Source organism: Zootermopsis nevadensis, unplaced genomic scaffold (assembly GCF_977971745.1).
Source record: "Zootermopsis nevadensis isolate Lab colony 2312 unplaced genomic scaffold, Znev_1.0 Znev_ptg000017l, whole genome shotgun sequence".
NCBI lineage: Eukaryota > Metazoa > Arthropoda > Insecta > Blattodea > Termopsidae > Zootermopsis > Zootermopsis nevadensis.
The window spans coordinates 4,541,904-4,561,991 of NW_028259149.1; the positions used below are offsets into that span (position 1 = coordinate 4,541,904).

Here is a 20,088-nt window from a genome sequence, read left to right on the forward strand (position 1 = left end):
TACTTATCAGAAGCCAAATGAATATAGCCCAGTAAATATAACATAAATATTTTGCGGCGAAGTTTTTATGATACTTATAGTCTATCAATAGTCGCAGATATCATCCGGATTTTGCGTTCCTAGGTGGAAGATGATCTGGTAAAAATTCAGAACTGAATGGTATAAATTATTTCCCAAATTTAATTTGCGTGAATATAATTTTTCCACGCTATTGTCGTTCCCATGTAATTGAAACTTACGTATTTTCAAATAGTTTATTAGCTATTTTACTCTGTATTTTGTTAGTAAATAAATTCTATGAGTTTTTAGAATGATCCGCCTTACAACACACACACCGTACATGCATATGTTCATCAGAAATTGAATTAATACATGTTTCACAGATCGTCTGATAGGTGTCGGGGAATGTGTTCTTATGTGTACTTAAATCGTCCATACAGCGTGCCCTTCAGTAAGGCTTAAACCCTTAGGGGCAGATACAAATGATCGGGGTCATGCTGCCCACATGATGCCCATGGGTACTGTTACCTTCAGGTCCGCCATTCTCAAGGGAGTTATCAGGGCGGAGAAGGTAGCAGTGAGAATTTACACGACGAATTTAATTTCTGTTTCATTTCGTTCCTTAAAAATATTTCTATCTGTTCATAGTAAAGTTGTGTCTGACTGATGTAGTACGTACATAATATGCAGACGAAGCAGAAATTAATTAAAATAGGGTTTTTGTTAAACAAACTTCAAATAATATTCGAATAAATTGAGCAGGGTCTACTGCTGTTTAATCTTTATTTTTTGAAACACGAAGGTTTATTTCCGTGTTCACAAGATTCTGTTACTGAGCCAAATTAATCTGGATTATACGATCCCACCCTAGTCTTTTAGGACCCGTTTTAATATCATCCTTTCATCTGTATCTAGGTCTCGCGTACACTGTCTTTTTTCAAGGATATAAAACTAAAATACTGCATTAATTTCTAGAAGATGTTGTTTGTTACATACGTCGCTCTTTATTTTAGCAGCATAAAATTATTTGTAAGCTTCTCATCAGTTTCACCCCCCCCCCATTTCCGTTATTTACTCGATATTTTGTATATAATGCTTTTTTTAAATGGTTGCCTGTCATTTCAGAGTTCATATCCCCTATTAACTTAACCCGTTATATAAATACAATTTAATAATTCAATCCGTACCTCTAAGAAAACACTTCTCTATGAGTTGGTTAATACTGTTTAAAAGAAAATTTGCTATTGATTATTTTAAGAATCGTAAGAAACCCATAACGACAAAATAAATACTTCAATTAACAGATAAATTAAAAAGATCATGTGAGCAGTAAATAACCTAAATTCTGGCTACCATATATATAAATCCAGCAGACATCCCTTCAAATGTTCTCATAAATCTATGCTTCGATACAAACTGAAACAAACTGAACGCTCTTCTGAGCCAGCTGTCGCTGGGAGGAATAACAACAAATCGACAGCTTGGCGCTTGTACTGGGGGCTCGAATGTCTGTGTGTCTCCATGTCTTGGAGCTACCAAGGGAATACAACAGCCAGTTGTCCCGCCTCTGCAGGCAGACAGAACACAGTGACATCAAATGAACATCTCGGTGCGGTGGAACCTGAATTATGCAACGTGCACTTCATAGGTCTCGTCTTCGTCGTGTTGAGGAGAGACGCGTCTACCACAAGGTGTTATCAATCATTCCAGGCTAACTGGACCGAATACCTTCAGAGAATACTGACGAATCTCTGAAAGTTTGTGACGTTGGTTGATTCATTATACCGACGCTGACTCCACTACATTACCCGTCAAGAATGACGTGAATATCTAAAGTAGTGAACACAGAGTCGTAAATAGTATTCCGTCCCAGAAGGCCTGAAATCCGTTGACATCAAATTGCAGTCACAGGAAGACGGAAGAGAAGTAAATCTTCAGACCTCGTGTGCTTCAAATCATCTCGCTCACGTTTCCAACAGAGATCCGAAACAAATTATACGCCGAATATTATAAGAGTGAACAAAACAAAGATGATTAGGGGGGAGATTAATAATTACTGCAATGAAATGTACGAAAATCTAAAGTGGAGAGATCATTTAGCAGATCTAACCCAGATGTTAAGATGATATTAAAATGGGGCTTAGGAAACTGGGAGTGAGGTTGGAGATTGGATTCAACTGGCTGAGGATGTCCATCTACATGTTCTTGGGAAAACAGTAATCAGCACCGATGTTGATCTTCTGGGTTGTAATGCCATTTGGACTTAAAGATAAATACATACATTTAGTAGGAGGATGCTGCCATCATATTCAGGGCAAACCTGTATCTGCCTAGAAGTTTACGCGGCTTTACATCTTAAAAGACCAACATCGGCATTAGCACTGGTCTGAGAACTTCGGTAATAAACCTTCCGGCTACCTAAAATGTTGACAATTTCTTGAACATCTGAGCTACTACTAGGTTGTCAAGATGGACTCTGTCTGTTCCATGGGATTACTAATTTTATTATCAGTAATTTATGCGACGAGACATTTCTGAATAGACCCGTGAATTTAGACGTGTTTCATAGTGCATAATCTGTGGCTGAATTCTCATATTCTGCGCCAACTCCGAGTTATTTGGCACTCATTATACAGATTTGGCAACGTCTGCTGAATGAGTATTAGTTCTGGAACCCCAAAACTGTAGAAGGCTGTGACTGGGTTTATAACCGGTGACCACAGAAGAGGTCCCTGACATGTGCAGATAGACTCGACCTGGTGCCAGCTAACTGTGAAGAGAGAAGACACGTTTCTCTTGAAAAACAAGTCTAAAAATACATCATAGAGGAAGCTCGTCTGCAAATTTAATCACTGTAAAAACATGAAACATTATTGGCATAGACTACGAAGTTAATTTCGAAACTTCTGCAATGAAATTTTAGTTGCGTGTTATAAATTCTACGTTGTTCAAAGAGAAAGCTTAAGGCTGCCCGTAGCATGAGCTCGGCTTTATGAAGACTCTATGACTCGTCTAGTACACACGTTTCAATATGCACACCCAGAAACTTGTGTTTACAATGTTTCCCCCCTTTTAACTTTAATCATGCTTGACTTTGGCTTTGTGATGGTTAAATGAAGATCACAGGCAAATTTTACAATATATATATATGTTTATTAATTATACATATATGAAAGATGGTTTTTGTTTTATGCCGGCTTCGACCTGTAGTAGGAACAAGAGGACAGAAGAAGAAGAAATATATTTTAAAATTAATTTCCGATCTAGGATTGTATCCCTCAAGTGGTCTCTTCAAGATTTAGACTTGCAAACTAAAATTTTGTATGCCTTTTATTAAGTGTTCTGTCTTACGACAGGTCCATTGCTCTGCCCAAACAGAGCTCTCCAGTTGTCCCTATTCTCGGCTTCTCGTTTTAATTCCTGGAACGTCATCTTCTTTCCTTGTTTAAGGTCGTCGGTTAGCTGTATCAATCTTCTTCCCAGTCCTCGCTTTCCTTCAACCTGGCCTTCGGTAATATCACTCAGTAATCCATTCCTTCTCATAATATGTCCCAGCCAGTTAGCTTTCCTTCGTGTAATCGCCTGCAGAATGCTTCTTTGCTCGTTGACTCTCCTCAATACTTCTTCGTTGGTCACTCGATCCGTCCACCTGATCTTCTCTATTCTTCTCCAACACCACATTTCAAAACTCTCCAGGTATTTCTGTTCCTTCTTCCTGAGTGTCCAAGTCTCTGATCCATACGTAACACTTCACTAGTTTCATCTTCATCTCCAAGCCCAACTTGCTAGTGAGAAGGATCCTCTTCTTGACGAAAGCTGCCTTGGCCATGGCTATCCTTGCTTTTACTTCCTTGGTGCTTAAATACACATAATTTTACAGCAATTAAATTATTTGTTTTACAGTTGGATATGAAAATCTGTTTCAATATTCTACGAAGTAGAAGACTGATGGACATTGTCTCGGTGTAACGACGAACTGTTTATGATTGTTCTGTTTGAAAGGACAGTTTTCCAAAACCTCTGGTCTAATAATGAGCATTGCGAGAATGTATCGCCTGGAACACTTCATAAAGTGTCGCAGATAGAGGACTGTATAATGATGATTAATGACCCGACACAACATGGTAATGACTTGAAGAACAGTGTAAGTAAAATGTCATATGATACCATGTTATATTTTAAGGTATTAATAGGCTGACACATACATATTGCGGTGTTTATAAACATACATAAATAATAAATAGTAACAGCAGTACTGAAATAAGTTGTGCTGTAACAGAGATTTTGTATTCCCACAAGTTTGCGACAACTTTCATTCTCAAGGTCAAATACGGCCGCGTTAATCCTTTGGTTCTTTTCAGAAAATATTTGTGCCCAATATAGACTAGCAAACATCGATGCAAGGATCTGCGTCTGTACACTCACAGACAACGACAAACGTTTCACGTAGGCTACCGTACAATCATGTCCCACCACAATTTTAGATAACGTTAAGTCCTAATTTACATCGACATTCTATGCGCAATTAATTTCGGCTGGCTTAATGCACGGTCACAGACGAGATGAGTGTATTCAAGTGACTTAGTACACACAGTTACTAATAAAACTATGCCTCGTAGTTATAAATGAGCGTTAGTTTCTGTAATATTAAAGAACACATGGCTTTGCTTTCAAGGGTTGCTTAGAAGCAAATTCTAGGCCTGTGAAAAAGAATTTACATGGACAAAGCATGAAAAATTATCGTTGAAAGTGTGTGTGTGTGCGTACTCAAATAATTGGGTGTTTATTTGGGATTAACGAAATTGTTATGTATTCAGAAATTGCCTGTGTCCATGCAAATATCTTCTTGTAACAAAGCGGATTATGTCGATGAGATATGTAAAAACCATCGATGTTCAATTGTTTACTACGTTCAGCCTATAGGGAAACAGATTCATTGATAGAGTGGATGTTTATCGAGTTGTTTGTATAGAAATAAGAGACTAGTTTTATTTAATGGAAAGATATGTGGGTTTTAATAGGAATTGTTACAATTTTGGAAAGAAGACAAATTGTTCGATGGAAGATTTTTTAATAATCTGTATTTTAGAACGAGAAAGAGATTTATTCAATAGGTTAATATTTGAAATGTAATAATTATTCACACATGTTTAATTTAAAGGAATTGTGCGGTTGTAATCAATAAAATGTTATGTTAATTAATTTCTTTTCTCTACCACTCCAGCAAATTTCATGTCACTCATCAAACGAGTCGTAGCAAAAAGATGCAAGTCTGTAGTCTGTAGTGTAGGAGTGTACAGCTAATTGGCAGTCTGATTGTTGTTTGCAACGACACACTTGAAGTGTAATAAGTCTGGTCTCAGATTCGGAGAAAAATTAAAAGCAAATACTTTATAGTGGATATTTATTTTGATACAGTCAATATTGTTGTATTATGGAGGCAAAATTATTTACAAGTCCAGATTGATGAGCATAAATAAATTATTTACTCTTGTGTCTCGCTATAGCGATACGTGTATTGTGATTTAACGCTATAGACGCATTAATAGAAAATTACACTAAACGCAAAAGCGGGTAAATTAATATACGTAGTTTTGTAGCGTGATACAAATGGAACTGCGTTTCTAAGCGAATAGATTTCAATGGTAAACTTGGTGACAGGATGTTTTCCGATATGTAAAAGTGAAAGTGGATTGAACTGTTTGAGGGTGGGATCTGAGGGCTGGAATTTGTGGATATCTTAGAGAAACAAAGGAAACCGTTCCGTACTCACAAATTGAACTTGGAGCAGCGTGTGAAATACTGTAATAGCCTTCGTTTCTCGGCTAATAAATTTTGCTGTTATAATTTTTCATTAAGCGCAGCGCCTTTAAAGTAGATTAAAAATATAATTTGTTTTTTGAAGTTCCCGTATTAAAATGTCAGTGATTTGTATAATTCGTTTCCGAAAATGTGTAAACAGTAGTGAAGTTTTAGTGTTGCATAATGAGGGACTTTATAATTCGTACACTATACTAAATATTATTATTATGGTGATTAAATCAAATAGATCGAGGTGGGCAGGGCATGTAGCATTAGCGTGGAAGATTAGAAAAAAACAGTTTTATTTAAAACACGCGAAGAAATAAATCGATAGATGTTGGATTAGATGGGAGTTTAGCACGGCAATGAACCTTTGGATTTCCTTAAAAGCCGGGGAATTTTTTTGTCTAAATGAGCAACTGTATTTAACTCCTTAAGATGGGTTTCCTTTCAAGGGATTAGTTAATATAACAGTTTTATGTTTGTTTAAAATGCGGGAGCGTGCTGTCATTTTGGTATGGGGACATTAATTCTTTACCTGTCTGTATTCCTTTTCAAAAAAAAAAAGTTACCCGTTTGTGGTATTACACGTCAGACACGAAAAGGAAGAACGGATTGGTATGATATTGGCAGAAATCCAATTCTGTCAAAAGTTGTATAAAATAATTGTCAAGGGGAATGTGGTTAATGTAGTTATCTGTTTAACCACAACTCGGAAATATCAAAATCGATCACGATTTGAAGAGCGGTTTCACCTAGGGACTTCAATACACAGATGTACTCTGCCATCTCACAACGGCATCTGTCTCGCTGCTCAGTCGGTTCGAGAATAACTCTGATATCGATAATCGCGGACATGATCCTCTCCTGCACTTGAGAGTCACTTATTGACATATCCTGGCAACTGGGTACTTCAGTCAATATACTTACTAGGTCACTGGTTGAACGTTCGAGGTTCTATTCCGGGCAGGATTTTTCTTTTTCCCCCCAAAACTTTCAGACCGACTCACGCAGATGTGAACAGACGAATGTCAGATCGTTGCTGGAACATACGTCGTTGTTACACTGCTAACGAAAACGGAACGACTGAACGGTGGTACAGATCATAATCCTCAGAGCAAACGCTAAAAAAAATGGCATACAACAAAGAAACGTTTCATACTTTATGACGGAAAAAGAGCAGAGTTTAGAAATTTGATGTGTCCTCAACTCTTGCCTCTTTTTTTTAAAATTTTAATCCTCTTCTTTGTTGTAGAGTCTGGAATATTTAATCCGTTTCGCTAAGTTGAAATTTGCAGTTTTTATCTTTTTTTGGCTGATATAAGCGATGAAAGTGATTTGGTAGAATGATGGCAGATACGTACTGTATAAGAGTAAAAAGCAGGCTGCAATTTGTATGAGCATGTTTTATCAATTCTGCGACAAATATGTATAAGCTCCTGTTTCAGCGACTCGTAACTCTTTTTGCTTCGTGTCCTGATTTTAGCTCCGCACATTCTGCCCTCTCCACAAAATATTATTTTGTGTCTTGTTGTATTTATGATACATACTTCTAATTAATTTGCTTTCTCTTCAACCTGTCTTCAATAGAAGGACAAACGGACACTTCCTAGGAACCTTCATAACCTAAAATGCCTTCATTTTTCTGACGTTAAACATAACTCACCTTCTTCTACTTTGTCTCCTCTTTCTCATTCGTTCCTTCGTGTGCGTTTTATTTGTCTGAACATAATTCACCTATTACCCATTGCACTAAGGTAAATGTTTTGGTTCTAATTGAGGTCATATAGCCGCCAAATTAGCTAACATCACTCAAAAGTATTGAACGTCCCAGATCCGTCAAAATGTGTCGTGAGGTTAAAAGGAAAAAATGAATGACCCTTAGCTTGCTAACAGTTTTCTGAAATTGTCTTGCTTTGTGTTCGTAAGGTCCCGGGTTGAAACATAGATCCGATGACCTGCTATCCGTCGTTTTACACAGTCACTCTAAACGTATTTTGAAATATCAAATGTCGTTACAGTCACAATGTTCCCCATCATTTGCAATTAATTATTATTCAGAATTATATCAATTGCAATCTTTCCAAAATAACAAAAAATCGATATTTTATAAATTAAGATAGAATACCTCATGTGAGGTATAAGACCTCAGGCAATAATTCCCGTGGTCCAGAACATTTACCTCGCGCCTGCTTCGTGCCTCTGAGCACGAAGCATGAATTGTTTGACCCACCACCGGGTGGGACAGGTCACATCTGTTACCCCGTATTTATGACCTCGGTGTACACTTAACCCCTTGTCCATGTAATTCATCACAGGGCTGCCAACCATGTGGGCACACTCACCCCTCGCGGACACTCGCTAATACCCTGGTATGAATATTACAGAGCACACACACACGCAGGTGTTGGGGTGTGGGGGACATGGTTGATCCCTCCCGTGTTTTGCTCTGAGCTCGTATTAATCAGGATTTGGTACGGGCCAAAGCAGGGGATTACTCTTAATGGAGTGAAGGGGGTTCGGAGTACCAGTCACATACATCAGAGAACGGGTGAAGTGGTACGGTGACGAATGAGAATGCGCTGAAAGTCGGGAGCATTTCAAAACGGGATCACAGATCGAGGCAGTTTCGAAATACGTGCAGCTGCAGGGACACTTAACACTTACGTGATTTAAATTCGGTGATTTGTACTCAGATGGAGTATACACATCTCCGAATTGAGCTGTTTATCATTCAGCATTCGTCATTTGTGTTTCTCTGCTGTATTGACTACTGATTCTTATGACGATGTTATTTCAAATGGGTAGGATGATTAGTGAATGGTAAATTTTGAATTACGTAAAAGAAAGCTTGTCTCATTTCGGTGGGTTCTATAATTTTCTGCCTTAATATTACTCTGTCCCATACTACTCATTGGGCATCTTTTAATACATTCTTAGCGAAAAAATAATTCTTCTTTGTTTCCCTCGTTCCTATTATAATAATATAATAATAATATATTTGGTTTAGAACTATATACAGAGATCTGTGGCCGCCTAACACCAGGTTTTCACGGCCACAGTCCTTACATACGTAGCACTACTCGCACTACTGCTTACTACATCTATTCACTAATGCTATTCTACATGACTATTCCTTAATCCCTAATACTATTTACATAACTCTTTCTTATTGCTCTCGTGCCTTCTATCCCAGTGGCAGTTCTGTCGTTGTCTACTGGTATTTAAGTGGACCGTCTGAGGAAAACAACAAATTTTCACGGTCATGATATCCAACTTCCAGACAATTGAAATGCATTGTCTTTTCTAATAGGAAGGAAAATAATTTTGGCGTGTTATTTGGATGTGCTTCGCCCTTTATAAAACCGGAAAATCCTGAGAAACTTCTAAGAAATTGAACCTTCCTTCTGCCCCATCCCCCGGAAAAAACGTCTGTCTTCTCCCCACGAGCTTTCTCTTCGAATTTGCTCTTGTTCTATTTTCCCCAACTTTCTCTCTCTGTCTTGTCTTCTAGAGACTTCAAATGATGGCCTGCGTTGTGATACTTGTGCACCAGTAATGACTTACAGAAGATCTGGTACGACGCTTTAATAGAAAGACGTTCGACTGAGAAGAAATCGTTAGACATTCTCCATGAGTAAAGTTTTTAATGACGACCAGAAACGGGATGTTTTTATGAAATTCCGAAGCCTCGTACAAGTTCTCTTCCGTGATATAAGTTACTTTATGGAAAGGAGGAATCATTACGATGTGCAAACAGAAATAGGCTGAGAAATTCGTCCTGGATGGTACGAATAAATTCAGAAAGACAGAAATGAAGAAAAAAGAGACAGGTGTGGTCTTGACTTCATTGAAGTTCGTTTCTTGTAATAAAACTTATTTTGAAGTCTGGGCAAGCTCTGTGGCTTTCCATGTTTCTGAGGTTCCTTTAAAGTACACGAGAGGAAAAGCTTACTGCCTCTTTGAATAAAACAGGAAAGTGGTTAAATGTTTTGAGAGTTCTGATTGCGCAACAGAACCTGCGCGGTGTCACTGATAGACAAACACACGCTTACGTACGGATATACATTTTTATTATATCCCATGGATCTGTTAGCTAGTCAGATGACAATAGTATGTGGAAAAATTCTTAATAATACAATTAATATTGTACATGTTACAAGTGCAATTCATACTATTATTAAATTTTACGTAATATAAATAAAGGGTCCACATAATTAGTGGTAACTTACAAATACATCCACCCATTACACACAGTAGATAACCTATTTATATTACACGAATACACAAGACGTGGACGATATTAGAGTGACAGAATTTGATTTCTTTTATTTGTACAAAGATTAAAATCTCAAAACTTAAGCTGCTTTTATGTGTGTGAAGTGCAGTCTCTTATTTAAGGGAAGAATTTAAATTACCAGTGATATTTTAAGTTCTCTCAGCGTTGAGTATTTCTCACCTTATTTATGTTCTGACATTCTAAACATGAATCAAACTAAATTATGTCGATTTTGGTTTGTGGGTTCTGACGCCGTGTAGTGTCGCTAGTGTTGCAAATGGTTGCTAACGTTTCGCAGAAATGTATTGAAATTTTCAGGGTTGAAATCAAGTGAATGTTCGTCATGATCTAAAATTCACATTTTGCGGTGATCAGACACATACAAGATGATTAAATGTTTTGATTACATTGAGTCAGATCTGTCTCAGATTCTTTAATTTTGTTGTCTAAGTCCAAGGCAGCAAGATTTTCTCCCCAGCAGAGAACGAACCATAAAGTTTGAAATTTCTTCTCTGTGGCACGTCGTTTTGGTCACGTAATGTAATTTCGTTTCTACTTCAAGAAGTTCAGAACGAGGTCGGTTTGTAGAATTTGAGGTTGTCATGGCGATGAGTCCGAAGATAACTGTCTTCTGAGTTGTAGCGCCATGTAGTCTGGGCGATCACCCTGATGATGGAAGCAGCAAGGACCTCTGAAATGTTGGTAAATTTCTACCAGTCTACGCAGCGCTACAACCCAGAAGACGGCCGTCTTCGAGGTAAGTTTTGTTTGACGTTAAGTAAAGAGTATCATTAATTAGCGTGACGCGAAATATTTAGACAGTCATAAATAATTCAGGGAGTTCGAAGTCAAGTGCCTCAGACTGTACTGCGTTAATGCTTACAAATTAATTAACATTAATTTAGGCAATTATTTTATGAAACGATGTTCGCAAGCAAAGCTCCACGCTGTGGTCTGTGCGTGACCTCAGCTCAAATGAAGCTCTGCTTCCCATTTAACTTCATAATGTTACATTTCTCCGTCTTACCAGTCGCCTGTCTTGCCCCCACTACGTACCATCGTCCACATCTTTAGATCTTTCGCACATTAAGGTGTTCACTCACTCCTTGCCCTTCTCTTCCTAGAATGCCATCTTCGTTGTAAAACTCTTGTCATCTAGACGTAGAACTTTGATAATATTCTTTCCTCATCTTTTATTTTTCACGATCAAAATTTTCTTCTAAAATAAATCTCCGTATTTATTCCACTCTTCTCTCTCATACGTGGTTAAAAAAATTGTAGGGAAAACTTTTTAGGAGATTCACAGATGTTATGCATTACATGTAGGCACAATATATTGACTTCTTTGAGAACGTAAGGATAATTTCGTAGGAACTAATGACAGCGAACGCACAAGAATACGAGGTTACTGAACGTATTGCTCAGTTGGGCTTCCAGTTTAGTTGAAGAGTTGTGATACGTCACACTGAAAATTAAATTAAAATTTCCCACTCGAGTATAAAAATAAATACCTCTGTAAGTCCTGTTTCCTCTTTGTAGATAATAAAACGTGTCCATTAACAGCCCAAATCTGCACACACGTCGTTACCATCCTGAGCCAGATGACTCCAATTCACACAAAGAATATAAAAACTTAGGAAGTGAATAATAAATCTATAGTTTGTGTCCAAAACAGAACCTTCTTGAAAAGGTATTGTTGATAATTTATTTTAAATTATGAGCTTAAATTCAGATCATCTACGGCAATTTCTTTTAGAGGAACGAGCTAGGTTTTGATAAAATATTTGGTTTCTAACCAACAGATATTCTAAAGAAATCAAACACGGTTTTATAAGTGTAACTATTTCTATGACTGAAGATGGATTATTGGATGACTGCGTTTGATATCGAAGTCCTAGAGAAACGCGAACAAAAGTGAAAAATTAAGTTGTGCTTTATTTAAAGACGCTGCCAATAGCTCAGCCTATAGGCTTTAGAGTAGAATAATAAAATGATTAATACGCACTGGTTTGGAATATGGAAGGAAGTCGTCGTAGCTTTTTTCTTGTAACATCCGACCATTTATCTGGACCAAGTGCGGAAAACAACAATAAACCTCTGTCAGGTTATCCGATCTCCTGGCCGTGATTTGAACCAGAACACGAAATACAGGTGAAGTAATGACTGTTCTTTCAATGAACATAAAGTAACTTGTGACATTTGTATGGTTATTAGGGCTTGGAAAAGTTTATTTTCCCTGAAAGCGCAGACACCGATGATAATCGAAACACTGAAGTGGAGAACGAATGTTGTCAAGGAAACGTTGCGTGTCAATTCCGTTACCACCCGTGTCACTTCGCGTGCTTCGCGATTATTTGAAATCTGTGCTTTCGTGTTTAATGTTCCTTAATATCACTCGCATTTGACAGTAGTCGAAAGTTATCTTACGTCGTCTATTAAGTGTCTTAAGCAAACTTGTGCAATGTAAAGGATAAACTTTTAAACCACATTTTGTAACTATTAAATCTAGTCGCCATGCCGAGAATAATGGGCATAAATTAAATATAATCCTTGTCATTTGTAAAGCGTCGGAACATGTGAATGTAGAAAGTAAACCATCTGTCAGATTCGCGTAACAAACAAGTTTTAGAACAATGACCTTTGACTGTTTAAAGCATAGTACAACCTGCTTTAAAATTCAGTAACTCTTCATTTCGCCCACACAGCACATTTATGGGTTTCGTATGTTACTTAGAATAAACTTTGATGTTTCTTTTCCATAAACAGCATTAAACTACGGATCTATATAGAGGCACGTACCGAATTATTCTTCAACTTCAAGCATTTGGTCATCTAGCCTCTTCCACATTCAAATGAGTTCATATTTCCGTCTTGTTTTGGACTCAGTAGAAAAAAGTAAAGTCTTACCCAGATCGGGAATCGAATTCCGGTCGCCCAGCCCATAGCTAGTCACTGTAGGCTACTAATTCAATTATGTATCTTACGCGACTCCTCTGTTAAGACCGTCGGCTCATTGTGAACTAGGTTTCTTACTTGTCTCACTCCGTATCTCCATAGACGTCTTTCTTTAAGGGAATACCTGGACCTATTGTAGACCTAGTGATGCAGCGTGCTATGTAGCACCTCTGGTTGATAATTGTTAGGTGGCAGTAATCTAGATTAGGATTTTAGGTATTCAGGGCGGTGAGTCTGAAGATACCTGCCGTGTAGTTTCGTCTATCAGACTACAAGGCGCAGAAACCCAGAAGACAGCCATCTTAGTAATTTGTCTTCAGCACATTATTAAAGTACTGTGGAAAGTACGTCCAGAGGGAAATCTAAAAATTTAACATGCATTTATAATCACACATGGGCTTTTGCTACTGTTGTGAGGGAGTTGTTTAGTGCGTGAGTCCTTGTCTTCAGCGGCGCTCTGTAATTGACTACGTGCCGTTCCTGGCAGAAAGATTATTTCAGCAATACCCCGTAATTCCAAAATCTCATTAATTAGTAAACCTCTCTTATTGTCTCTCTCTCTTTGTCCTACAAAGAGTACACAGAGATAAAACTCTGTGCTCGCATGTCAGTTGACAACTAAATCCGTGGCTTGGGTCTCCACAAAAAGTCGATTATGATTATGATTATTATTATTATTATGATTATTACGACAGTTCCATTGCTCTGCCCAAAAAGAGCTCTCTAGTTATCCCTATTCTCAGCTTCTCGTTTTAATTCCTGGAACGTCATCTTCTTTCCTTGTTTAAGGTCGTCGGTTAGCTGTATCAATCTTCTTCCCAGTCCTCGCTTTCCTTCAACCTGGCCTTCGGTGATATCACTCAGTAATCCATTCCTTCTCATAATATGTCCCAGCCAGTTAGCTTTCCTTCGTGTAATCGCCTGCAGAATGTTTCTTTGCTCGTTGACTCTCCTCAATACTTCTTCGTTGGTCACTCGATCCGTCCACCTGATCTTCTCTATTCTTCTCCAACACCACATTTCAAAACTCTCCAGGTACTTCTGTTCCTTCTTCCTGAGTGTCCAAGTCTCTGCTCCATACGGCGCGACACTCCATACGTAACACTTCACTAGTTTCTTCTTCGTCTCCAAGCCCAACTTGCTAGTGAGAAGTATCCTCTTCTTGACGAAAGCTGCCTTGGCCATGGTTATCCTTGCTTTTACTTCCTTGGTGCATAGAGCGTCCGTCGTGATTAAGCTTCCCAAGTACTTGAAATGCTCCACATTCTCCAGCTGTTGGTTTCCAGCTACAACGTTCAATGGTTCTGCTCTCGGTGCTATCCTCATTACCTTTGATTTTTCAATGTTGATTTCCATTCCATACTCTATACCTGTTTCCACTAACTTGTCCATCATGTTCTGCAATTCCTCCTCTTCCTTCGCCAATACTACTAAGTCGTCTGCATACTTTACAGTCGTTATCACTCTTCCTCCAATTTTGAAGTCTCCTGTTCCCTCCAGAGCTTCCTTGGCAAGCCATTCTAGTCGATTATTAAGGTATTGAAAATTTAAGAAGTTCATTGATTCTGGTAATTATTTTCTTATGGATTGTGACGTCATGTGACTTTGTGGATGATTACAAATAATTCAGAGGAATGTATTCAAACATTGGCAACCACAGACAAGTTGGAGGTGAGTGGTCAGATTCACGCCCCGGCCGTTTTATCCCATAGGAAGCGACCCCTGGTTCTCATTGGGTAGAAGGCTGGGTGGACGTCAGAGCCATTATGGACGCAGACACTACAAGGGAATTCTTTTTATCGTACCCGGAGCCAAACCCGTTCGTGTAGTTCAAGTCAGGATCCATTCTGACTGAGCTACACAACTCATTTTTGACCGTCCTGAGGACCTCGGATACCAGAGTTATCCTTAAAACCACGCAGAGTTCGACGACTAGAATCCCTGCGCTGTAAAGGTGTTATTTTTCTTTTAATTTCCCTCTCGTTTCCAGGTTAGGCAGTTTTAAGGATCCTATAAGTAAAGACACGATTCTTATTGGAATCACAGGTACAACGCAGAGTTAAGAGGGCTGCCATTGTCATGCAGGTTCCATATTAAGCAAGTTTAACTGTGGTGAGAGAATTCTCAGTTCTGCATCTGAATTCTGTGTCTGAGGTTCAAATATTCTCTACGGAAGTTGGGGCCTCATTTACGTGATTCAGATAAATCGTGTGTAGAGGATGTTTAGGCCGTAGACATAATTATTACTTTTCCACATAAGAATCATAATACGGTAATTGACTGATTATATTACGCTGAACTCTCAGAGTTTTCGTTTCGTACGCCAGTTTCTAAGCTTCGTGTCAGAGTACATAAATTTTAGCTTCAAGTTTCACAGGTAACTTTAGAAGAATATTTCTCCTGCCTGTACAAAAATATCCTTAGCAGTATTTTACAGTTTATTGTAACAGTTAGTCGGAAAGCGTTGTTTGAAATTATACAAGAAACACAGACCAACTGGAGATACATTACCGTGTACATTATCAGGATTGTAAACTTGATGGTGCTGGTGTAGTTTTTACGTTTGAAGTTCGCATGGCATCCATGTTGACGTGTTCGATAATAGGGAATTAAAAATATCTGTGTATATTATCGTGCTTGGCCTTAAGTGATATCATGTTCTTTAAAAATTAACAAAGTCATTCGTTTGTTGATCCTAAAGTTATTATTAGGAGACACACACACCCAATGACGAACGGATACATTGCCCGTCTTGCTAAATGAGTCTATTACACCATATTAAATAAGCTAAAGTAGACTGATAAACTGACAGTTGAATTTTACAGATGCTTCTTTTATAAAGAGAGTGAAAGCTGTACGTGATGTGTTATGGTTAGTCCTACGCTGTCTATTTTTCTTTCACAATCACGCGAGATTTACATTATAACATCACGACCTGACAGAAGTTTCAAACTGGTACCAACTTTAGGGCGTCCCCCCAGCAGCTGTTTTGCTTCGGTATGCAAATTGCGTGATGTAATGCCGGAACTGTGTCACGGTATGTGATGATATAGCAGCTTTAGCACAGTAATAACTGTGTAATAATAGTAAATGGAAGAAGATGTAGTATGTTAAAATGATGGACGTCCATCTTCCTCTGTGTCCAAGCACCTCGCCAAGAGCAATTACAAATACAAGCTTGCTTGACTGGACGAGTACGCCATTCGTCCGATGCGAGGAAGACTAAAATTAATTTATGACGGTGGCGACTCTGGTAGCAAGAAATGCGTACGAGGCTTCGGTGGCCTGCCCTGGGGTCAGGCGAATTATTGGTTTTGTGTTGGCGCGTTCGGGAGTTGTCGTCAAGACGTTTCCACAAAAATACAAGTTGGACGCATGTGTCACTCAAAGTTCTTGTTTGAGTTCCCTGACATTGCGTTTTACTAGTTTTTACTCTGAAATTTCCAACATATAAATTTCAATTCATTTGCATTAAATTTTACTGTATCACTTCTTCAGCAGTCTGGATTTCTGAGTGGGTTAAATCTGTTCGTGGGATCTCCGGGGTCTCAGCACGCGGGTTTTGTGATTATAGCCTAATGCTCTACCCACAAAGCACCTGCCTTTCCTTTTATTGAAATAAGCACATGAATTTCAATAACGCTCTCAAAGTGGCGTTAATGGTGCACGTATCGCTTAAAGGTGAGCTGACGCTGTTATAGGGTGAGAGCTAAGTGTGTGTATGTATGGCCGCGTGAGAGGGTGTCACTGATAGCAGGCAGAAGCCACTGCAGAATAATTAATATAGAGAATGAATTTCTAGTTCTCTCCCTCCTCTTACGCAAATTCTAGTCCAAACAATGTTATAAAGTAGGCGAGGTTTGAGGTTATCGCCTCAATGACCATGAAGAATAATGTCTTCTGAGATGTTGTCACTCGCTGTCTGGTATATATTCACCGATCTTTCAGAGGTACTTGCTGCCTCCATCATCAGGACTATGATTGACGATGAAAGCAGCAACACCTCTGAAACGTCGGTAAAACCCCACCAGACTACACGGCGCAATAACCCAGAAGACAGCAGTCGTCATACTCCCCGCCGTAAAAAATGAAATCTTAGATTCCCAGGACTTTTTATTTACATGTTTACGCTCTGTGGAACCATGGCCCAACGTCGGTGTCAGTATATTATGCAGAATATGTAGTGATCCTGTTTAATTAAAGCTGGGTCGGTTGGTACAAATATAATTGAGATAAATACGTTCTATCCAACAGAGGAGAAGCCATTTCATTCTGTCTATTACTTGCTATTAATGCCAGCATATTTATGTCAGTGTAATTAGCACCAGCATTTACTACAGTGATATAGCATATCAAAAAGCTAAAAGCTACCAGTGATTATTTGAATCAGTTCGGCTTCACAAAGTCATGTGTCCCTAATGATACTTTTATGGGCTGCGGAAATAATTGACTCAATATAATATACCATTTTGGATACTGTGCACAAAACCGTACATTTACTCGGGGCTAAATAATTAATGCTCTTTATCAAATATTACTAAGGTAAAATTTTAGGTTCTCACGGCGCCGATTATGAAGATTACTGTCTTCCGGGCTGTTACGCCATGCAGTCTTGTAGACGTTTACCGACGTTTCAGAGGCAACATTCCAGAAGACAGTAATCTTAGTAATTAAGGCAATAAAATCAATAGATGAACAGAGTATGTAGCACGCATGGCTAAGCTGTCAAATGCAAAGTGTTAGCCTGAAGGAATGACCAAGATGACAGAATCTGCCGTGGGTTAAGCAGGTTTAGGTGATAAGAGAAAAGCGTTAAGACGTTTTACTACAGTATTATATCACAGATTTGTCGTTCTATTTTCCGGCAGAATTAACATCTGCAGAGGAACTAATAGCTTCACTCCACAAAATACTTCATGAACTTTGAAAATCATACAAATCAATGCAGAAAATCCTGCGGTAAGCTTAGCAAAGTTTAATCCTCTGCCCCATCACCTCGCCAACCCCCGCTGCTGATGCCTTAGCCGACGATGCAACTAAACCTGACAACTCCACTATACTTCTCTCTGCAGGCAGATCGCGGAACTAGAATTATTTCTCTTCCTTACTGTTAATCTCTGTCTTTCCATGACCGCTTAAACTTCACATCCCCCACCTCCGAAAACTACCCTTGACACAGCTTGGTTGCACATAGATCAAGAAGAAGCAAATTAGGGGATGTGACAAATTACTTATCCTTTAGAGCCAGTGGATGCTGGAGACGAGCCAACTGTCTGCTGGCATGGAGCTAGATCCACGTGGGTATCATTCCTCCACTTCCGTCCGCAGAAGCACTGTGCGTTTTAACTCAGATTTCAACTTGTACGAGGGATCCGAGAATTAAGGAAATGCATTTATCTGCTGCCAGGTGTTTTACTCAGCACAGATAAATATTCTCCCGACTGAAGCCTCGTATAAGGTATTACTAAAAACTGTTACGAGATGACACCGCTCGTCGTTCATTACGTCTGGCAAGTCAGGGATTCAACTAGGTGGGTGTTTCTTATCAACCAACCGGAAGAGGGAGACATTCAGTTTCCGGAACGTTGTGTTATTTCCAGAATAACGGCGAAGTTTAAGTTCCTGGGGTCTCGGGTTCGATTCCCGGCGGTGCCCGAATTTATAACTTGTGTTGGGCAAGGCCGTGGTCTAGGCAACACGGAGTTTTCCTCCGTGGCATCCCAACAATTACTCCATTCACACACAGAAGAAGGCAATGGCAAACCACTTCTGGATCATCTGCCAAGAACGTATATGAACAGGTCCCAGTCCGAGAAAAGGATGGAAGGATCCTGTTCATATGGACCTGTCGTCAGACAGAAAACTAAATAATAATAAAATAAGTCTAGCAGGCCTAATAATAATAGGTATTATCTGATTCAGTATTCGATTTAAGTCAGTGAATTTACGAAAATCAATACCGTCGATAAACTTCTAATCAATCTAAATACAAGCCATCGAAAAGTGACTTAATGTAACAGAGTCCTTAGGAAAGAAGTAATCGCATAACTAGACAGTAGATTTCTTGCCATTTATAAAGCCCGAAGGTTCAGCACCGTCACTGATCCGTATCCTAAGCTATATAAATGTAGTCCACACCCTCAGTGTTTATGTTATCCTTCCATCTATGCCTAGGTCTTTCAAGTGGCATTTGAGCCATTGTAAATTTTGCCGAAATTCTTCCTGTCAAATTGCTACATAGTTGTCAGCTCAGTTAATAACTGAGCGAACATATCTACACAGCAGAAAGACAACACAGATAATCGAAATACACTTTTGTATCGCCGTTCCGAAAGGGAGCCTCTGTGCCTATTTTCTTGTTGCCTTGTTATTCTGTCCTGTGTTCTGCGCAGATGGTTCCGAGATCAGTTTGGGCAGCTGCGTCCGGTGACGCAGTCAGCGCGTGTGACGCCCTCTCAGGATGTTCTGCATATCCGTCATCTGAGCCCGGAGGACGCTGGCCGATGGGTTTGTCGGGTGTCGAACCAATTTGGCGAGCAACGGCTTGAGACTCAGTTGACAGTAACAGCGCAACTCAGCGCGCATGTCCAGCCACACTTACAGGTACAATAGGCTTTAATAGCGAAACTTACGTCTTTATTTATGAGCCGGGATAGCTCAGTCAGTATAGTGACTGGCTACGGACTGGGCGACCGGGGTTCGATCCCCGACAGGGGCAGAGGATTTTTCCTCTAGCCTCTGCGTCCATACCGGCTCTGGGGCCCACCCAGCCTCCTCTACAATGGGTACCGGGGTCCTTTCCCGGGGGTAAAGCCGGCCGGGTCGTGATGCTGACCACTCACCCCCATCTAGTGCCGAGAGAGGAAGAGAGTGAAGAGAGGAGCTATACCTCCACTCACCCCAAACGCCTACATGGCGTATAGTGGGACAAACTTTACTTACTTTACGTCTCTAATTGTTTTTCATTGATGTCCAGCATTGTAGTACGAAGCACGAAGAATTGCAGGGTTGGGAAATGCGTATGGGAGGAAGGAGATCAGAAGATAAAGGTA

At 39.4% G+C, this 20,088-nt stretch overlaps 1 protein-coding gene across 5 annotated transcripts in view; it reads left to right on the top strand.

Moving 5' to 3' along the window:
- Dscam3 (Down syndrome cell adhesion molecule 3) overlaps window positions 1-20,088 on the top strand; it is a 218,137-nt gene that overhangs the window by 162,854 nt on the left and 35,195 nt on the right. For all 5 annotated transcript variants that reach the window (XM_087350159.1, XM_087350158.1, XM_022081536.2 and 2 more), the window contains one exon: window positions 19,429-19,639. In XM_087350159.1, coding sequence (XP_087206285.1) covers window positions 19,429-19,639 — 211 coding nt within the window. The remainder of the gene's footprint in view (window positions 1-19,428; window positions 19,640-20,088) is intronic.